Source organism: Homarus americanus, unplaced genomic scaffold, assembly GCF_018991925.1.
Source record: "Homarus americanus isolate GMGI-L3 unplaced genomic scaffold, GMGI_Hamer_2.0 scaffold4024, whole genome shotgun sequence".
Lineage (NCBI taxonomy): Eukaryota > Metazoa > Arthropoda > Malacostraca > Decapoda > Nephropidae > Homarus > Homarus americanus.
In genome coordinates, this window is record NW_024722660.1 from 27,909 (window position 1) to 35,278 (window position 7,370).

At 55.7% G+C, this 7,370-nt stretch overlaps 1 protein-coding gene across 1 annotated transcript; it reads left to right on the forward strand.

The window, feature by feature from the left end:
- Positions 1-211: 211 nt before the first annotated feature.
- On the forward strand, positions 212-5,805 carry LOC121863019 (basic salivary proline-rich protein 3-like). Its single transcript, XM_042361475.1, has 3 exons — positions 212-258; positions 5,094-5,341; positions 5,450-5,805. Exons 1-3 carry the CDS (start codon positions 212-214, stop codon positions 5,803-5,805), a joined length of 651 nt encoding a protein of 216 aa, XP_042217409.1.
- The last annotated feature ends 1,565 nt before the right edge of the window (positions 5,806-7,370 follow it).

Here is a 7,370-nt window from a genome sequence, read left to right on the forward strand (position 1 = left end):
GTGAGTTAGTGATGGACCCGTGAGATATCGTGAGTTACCGTGATGGACCCAGAGATACCGTGAGTTACCGTGATGGACCCGTGAGACGTGAGTTACCGTGATGGACCTGTAGACCGTGAGGGACCCAGATACTGTGATGAACCCGTAGTTACTGTGATGGACCCATGAGTTTCGTGATGGACCCATGAGTTACCGTGGGACCCGTACAACGATGGACCTGGATTACCGTGATGGACCCATGAGTTCCGTGATGGACCCGTGAGTTGTGATGGACCCATGAGTTCCCGTGATGGACCCGTGAGTTACCGTGATGGACCCAGAGTTCCCGTGATGGACCCTGAGTTACCGTGATGGACCCATGAGTTCCCGTGATGGACCTGAGTTACCGTGATGGACCCATGAGTTCTCGTGATGGACCCGTGAGTTACCGTGATGGACCCAGAGTTACCGTGATGACCGTGAGTTACCGTGAGGCTAATCAGTAACACAGGACGAGGAAGACGCTTATATAACGGTTTACATTCTTAAGCGGTGATTAAACTGTTAAGCCTCACCTCACGCGATCACCAGGTAAGAGGCCCCCTCACGCACACCTGCCCTGCGCACACACACACACACACACACGCACACACACACACACGCATATTCAAACACAAGAACACACACAAGAGCTTCGTGTGCACATACATATTCACACATATATTTCTCACACGCACACAAGACATTCCTGGAACATGAATTACACACACACACACACACACACACACACACACACACACACACACATACACATACACACACACACATACACACACACACACACACACACACGCATATTCAAACACAAGAGCTGTGTGCACATACATATTCAACATATATTTCTCACACGCACACAAGACATTCCTGGTGCACATGAATTACACACACACACACACACACACACACACACACACACACACACACACACACACACACACACACACACACACACACACACACACACACACACACACACACACACACACACACACGATGGTTGAGAAAGGTTCCTCACGCACACACACATACACACCCACATCCACACCCACACACACACACACACACACACCCACGCACACACACACACACACACACACACACACACATTGCATTACCAACAGACAAATAGAGATGCTCAGTGGTTGAAGGAAGAAATCTGACAATAATCCTGTAAATTGTTTAACTCTAAAAACCGAAGTCAAATCAGGTAAACCGAAAGGTAATCTGTCACATCTCTGGGTAAATCTGGATAAAATTGAGACGCATCTAGGTGAAACGATGAAGAAATCTGTACTAAATCTGAGGGTTAAGTGAAATCTGTAGGGAGGTAGGGAAGGAGGAGGGAGAAAGGAGGAAGGAGGGAGGAGAAAAGGGAGAAAGGGAGGAAGGGAGGGAGAGAGAAAAACCTAGTGGTTTTCTGAGGAGGAGGAGGGTAGAAGGGTGAGGGAGGGAGGAAGAGAAGAAAGGAAGAGGAGGAGGAGAAGGGAGAAAGAAGAGGAGGACTAAGAGGAAAACGAAGAAGGAAGAGGAAGAGGAGGAGGAGGAAGGAGGAGCAAGAGGAGGAGGAGGGGGAGGACTGCTGCCGTCTTAACAAAGCAAGTCCTTGTGTCGATTTCATTGAATTCTGATTTACTTATAATTCACAGGTCAGTAGTGTGAGAGTTAGGTAATGTTGGCCTCTGGTTTCACTCCTCTCTGGGTAGTGTGAGAGTTAGGTAATGTTGGCTCTCTGGCTTCTCTCTCACCTCTCTGGTAGTGTGGAGTTAGTAATGTTGGCTCTCTGGCTCACTCTCACTCTCCCGGTAGTGAGAGTTAGGTAATGCTATTCTCTCTCTTCTGGCTCTCGGTAGTGGAGAGTTAGTAATGTTGGCCTCTCTGCCTCGCCTCTCACTTCTCCTCGGGGAGTATAAGAGTTCGGCAATGTCAGGACTAAGTAATCTCGCCTGTTTGAATTATGAATTAAAATGTCACTTTGAGCCCCCGGAAAAGGGTTCATTTTTAGGCACTGAACCCTTGACATGAACCCGATGTGACCCCTAACATGAACCCTGATTGACCTTGGCATGAACCCCTGATGTGACCCCCTAACATGAACCCTGATGTGACCCCCAACATGAACCCTGATGTGACCCCTTGACATGAACCCTGATGTGACCCCTAACATGAACCCTGATGGACCCCTAACATGAACCCTGATTGACCCCTGACACTGCTCTTTGGAGGGGAGGTAGGTGGAGGTCCTGGAGGGTGAGGTAGGTGGAGGTCCTGGAGGGTGAGGTAGGTGGAGGTCCTGGAGGGTGAGGTAGGTGGAGGTCCTGGAGGGGGAGGTAGGTGGAGGTCCTGGAGGGTGAGGTAGTCAAGGAGGACAAGAACGCCTGGTGACCGGCTCCATGACGCACACCTCCCGGGTCCCTCGTTCTGCCTCACTGACCAACACAGGAACAGTATTAGGAGCTGACAGCACTTGGTGCCAGGGGCGAGGTGAGGGTCAGGAGGGTGTCAGTGGCGAGGGTCAGGAGGGTGTCAGTGGCGAGATGAGGGTCAGGAGGGTGTGTTAATAGCAGATAAGGGTCAGGGAGTGTCAGTTCCGAGGTGAGGGGTCAGGGGTGCCACGGGTAAGCTTAAAGAAGTGCTAAAGTAGTAAAGTTAAGTGAAGGTCTGCGACAGGTGCCCCCATGTGCGACAGGAGGAGGAGGGTGGGTAGACGCCCGTGACCACCACCAGCGATAATGGGTGAGCCAGGTAGAGCTGTCCAGGGTCTTGCCTCAGGTACAACAAGAGGCACAGGTACAACATAAAGACTCCTCCCTCCTGTACTGCTCAACAATATGGAGACGTGAGAGTATTCCTTAACTTGAGGCGGTGAACAGTGCAGGGAGAGAGAGAGAGAGAGAGAGAGAGAGAGAGAGAGAGAGAGAGAGAGAGAGGTTAGGTGGGTGTCACGAGATGGCCCCCCTGGTGATCCACTCCCATGATGTGTGATCCACCCACTATGACGGCACCAAAGTGTGTCAGTGGGTGGCACTAGAGTGTGTCAGGTGGGTGGCACTAGAGTGTGTCAGGTGGGTGGCACTAGTGTGTCAGGTGGGTGGCACTAGAGTGTGTCAGGGGTGGCACTAGAGTGTGTGGCCGTGGGTGGCACTGTAAGGGTGGCACCAGAGTGTGTCAGGTGGGTGGCACTAGTGTGTGTCAGAGTGGGTGGCACCAGAGTGTGTCAGGTGGGTGGCACTCAGAGTGTGTCAGGTGGGTGGCACTAGAGGTGTGTCAGGTGAGTGGCACCAGAGTGTGTCAGGTGGGTGGCACTAGAGTGTGTCAGGTGGGTGGCACTAGAGTGTGTCAGGTGGTGCACTAGAGTGTGTCAGGTGGGTGGCACCAGAGTGTGTCAGGTGGGTGGCACTAGAGTGTGTCAGGTGGGTTGCACCAGAGTGTGTCACAGTGGGTGGCACTTGAGTGTGTCAAGGTGGGTTGCACCAGAGTGTGTCACAGTGGGGTGGCACTAGAGTGTGTCAGGTGGGTGGCACCAGAGTGTGTCAGGTGGGTGGCACTAGAGTGTGTCAGGTGGGTGGCACTGCTGTAAGGGTGGCACTCAGGTACTCCAGGCTGGCTTTGCACACACTTATGGTTTAACACCTACACGCCATCTGTGTGTGTGTGTGTGTGTGTGTGTGTGTGTGTGTGTGTGTGTGTGTGTGTGGTGTGTCCATCACCACTGGTAGGGAGGACTTGGGTGGTGGAGGAGGAGGAGGGAGGGAGGTGGTGGAGTAGGGAGGTGTGGGTGAGATGGTGGAGGAAGAGGTGGTGGAGAAGAGGTGATGGAGGAGGAGGTAGGGAGACTTGGTGGTGGGAGGAGGTGGTGGAGGAGGTGGTGGAGAGGAGGTGGTGGAGTAGGAGGTGGTGGAGGAGGTGGTGGAGTAGGGAGGTGGTGGAGGAGGTGGTGAAGGAAGAGGTGATGGAGGAGGAGGTGATGAAGGAGGAGGTGGTGGAGTGGGAGGTGGTGGGTGGAAGAGGTGGTGGGAGGAAGAGGATGGAGGAGGAGGTGATGGGAGGAGGAGGTAGGGAGGGAGGAGGAGGAGGTGGGAGGAAGAGGTGGAGGGAGGAGGTGGTAGGGAGGGAAGAGGTGGTGGAGGGAGGAGGTGTAGGAGGAGGTGGTGGGAGTAGGGAGGTGGGGAGGGAGGTGGTGGGAGAGGAGGGGTGGGGGGAGGAGGTGGTGGGAAGGAAGAGGTGATGGAGGAGGAGGTGGATGGAGGAGGAGGAGGTAGGGGAGGGAGGTGGTGGTGGAGGAGGTGGTGGTTGGAGGAAGAGGTGATGGAGGAGGAGGTGGGGGAGGAGGAGGAGGTGGGAGGGAAGAGGTGGGAGGAGGAGGTGGTGGAGGAAGAGGTGGTGGGAGGAAGAGGGGTGGGGAGGAAGAGGTGAGGGAGGGAGGAGGTGGTGGAGGAAGAGGTGGGTGGAGGAGGAGGTGGTTGGAGGAGGTGGTGGAGTAGGGAGGTGGTGGGAGGAGGTGGTGAAGGAAGAGGTGATGGAGGAGGAGGTGATGGAGGAGGAGGTGGAGTAGGAGGTGGTGGGAGGAGGTGGTGGTGGAGGAAGAGGTGGGGAGGAGGAGGAGGGAGGAGGAGAGGGAGGAGGAGGTGGTGGAGAGAGGAGGTGGAGAGAGAGGGATGTGTGTGTGGAGGTGCGGGTAGACCAAGGGGAAAGGAGGGGAGATTGAGACGTGGTGACGGCAGTACAAAGGGGAGAGAGAGGCAGCGGTGAGGGGACGCCCAGCCAGTGACGGGGGGGAGAGTGCCCAGCACGAGGAGGAGGAGGAGGAGGAGGAGGACGTGAAAGAAGAATATAGAGAGGAGGAAGAAGAAGAGGGGAAGCATAACAAAGAGAGAGAGAGAGAGAGAGAGAGAGAGAGAGAGAGAGAGAGAGAGAGAGAGAGAGAAAATAGTTATATTATTCTTAAAAACAGTGATGACGTCACAGTCAAACACTACGACGTCACACAGACCAGTTATGATTTCCTGCTGAGGTACCAGACATGACGTCATTTTCATTAATGCTTATGACGTCAGAAAAACCAGCAATCAAGTCCCAGAAGACGTCCCCAGGCGACCAAAAGGCCAGAGGACCTCAGGACGGCCAAGAGGCCAGAGGACCCCTGAGACGACCAACAGGCCCAGAGAACCTCCCCTAGACGACCAAGAGGCCAGAGGACCTCCCCTAGACGACCAAGAGGCCAGAGGACCTCCCCAGGCGACTAAGAGGCCAGAGGACCTCAGGACGGCCAAGAGGCCAGAGGACCTCCCTAGACGACCAACAGGCCAGAGGACCTCCTTCTGACGACCAAGAGGCCAGAGGACCTACCCCTAGACGAGCAAGAGGCCAGGAGGACTACCAGACGAGCAAGAGGCCAGAGGACCTCACCCAGACGAGCAAGAGGCAAGAGGACCCCCTAGACGACCAAGAGGCCAAGAGGACCCATCCCTAGACGAAGCAAGAGGCCAGAGGACCCACCAGACGACCAAGAGGCCAGAGGACCCCTCTAGACGACTAAGAGGCCAGAGGACCTACCTAGACGAGCAAGAGGCCAGAGGACCTCCTAGACGACCAAGAGGCCAGAGGACTCCCCTAGACGACCAAGAGGCCAGAGGATCCCCAGACGACCAAGAGGCCAGAGGACCTCACCTAGACGACCAAGAGGCCAGAGGACCTCCCCAGACGACCAAGAGGCCAGAGGACCTCCCCCAGGAGACTAAGAGGCCAGAGAACCTCAGGACGGGCTAAGAGGCCAGAGGACCTCCCCAGACGACCAACAGGCCAGAGGACCTCCTCTAGACGACTAAGAGGCCAGAGGACCTACCCCTAGACGAGCAAGAGGCCAGAGGACTCACCTAGACGAGCAAGAGGCCAGAGGACTCCTACCTAGACGAGCAAGAGGCCAGAGGACCTCCTCGTAGACGAGCAAGAGGCCAGAGGACCTACCCCTAGACGAACTAAGAGGCCAGAGGACCCACCTAGACGACCAAGAGGCCAGAGGACTCTCCCCAGAAGAGCAAGAGGCCAGAGGACCTCCCCTAGACGAGCAAGAGGCCAGAGGACCTCACCTAGACGAGCAAGAGGCCAGAGGACCTCCCCTAAGACGAGCAAGAGGCCAGAGGACACTCACCTAGACGACCAAGAGGCCAGAGGACCTCCCTAGACGAGCAAGAGGCCAGAGGACCCCCCCAGACGACCAAGAGGCCAGAGGACCCACCCTAGACGACCAAGAGGCCAGAGGACCTCCCCTAGACGAGCAAGAGGCCAGAGGACCTCACCCAGACGAGCAAGAGGCCAGAGGACCTCCCCTAGACGAGAAAGAGGCCAGAGGACTCCCCTAGACGACCAAGAGGCCAGAGGACCCTCCCCTAGACGACCAAGAGGCCAGAGGACCTACCCTAGACGAGCAAGAGGCCAGAGGACCTCACCCAGACGACCAAGAGGCCAGAGGACCTCCCCAAGACGTTGCCACGACTTAGGACAATGGAGGAAGGAGAGATGATGATTATCAACAAGACAAAGAGACAGGGAAGGAGGGGCTGCCTCATGACCCACCTCCACCTGGGGCTGCCTCATGACCCACTCTCCCACCTGGGCTGCCTCATGACCCACCTCCACCTGGGGCTGCCTCATGACCCACTCTGAGGGCTGCTCATGACCCACTACCTGGGGCTGCTTCATGACCCACCTCCACCTGGGGGCTGCTTCATGACCCACCTCACTCTGGGGCTGCTTAGACCCACTCATCTGGGCTAAGCCATGACCCACCTCCACCTGAGGGCTGCCTATCACTCCCACCTCCTGCCTCACCCACCACCTGGGGCTGCCCATGACCCACAAATGCACTAGGGAGGAGGAGGGGAGGCAGTGCTACTGTAGAACGTAGCTGACGCAGACGCAGTAGGTGAGTGTCAGCAAAGCAGTAGTAGGTAAGTGTCAGCAGGAGCAGTAGTAGGTAAGTGTCAGCAGGAAGCAGTAGTAGGTAAGTGTCAGCAGGAAGCAGTAGTAGGTAAGTGTCAGCAGGAAGCAGCAGTAGATAAGTGTCAGCAGTGAAGTAGAGGCGTGTCAGCAGGAAGCAGTAGTAGGTAAGGCAGCAGGAAGCAGCAGTAGATAAGTGTCAGCAGGAAGCAGTAGTAGGTAAGTGTCAGCAGGAAGCAGTAGTAGGTAAGTGTCAGCAGGAAGCAGTAGTAGGTAAGTGTCAGCAGGAAGCAGTAGTAGGTAAGTGTCAGCAGGAAGCAGTAGTAGGTAAGGTCAGCAGGAAGCAGTAGTAGGTAAGGTCAGCAGGAAGCAGCAGTAGATAAGGGTCAGCAGCA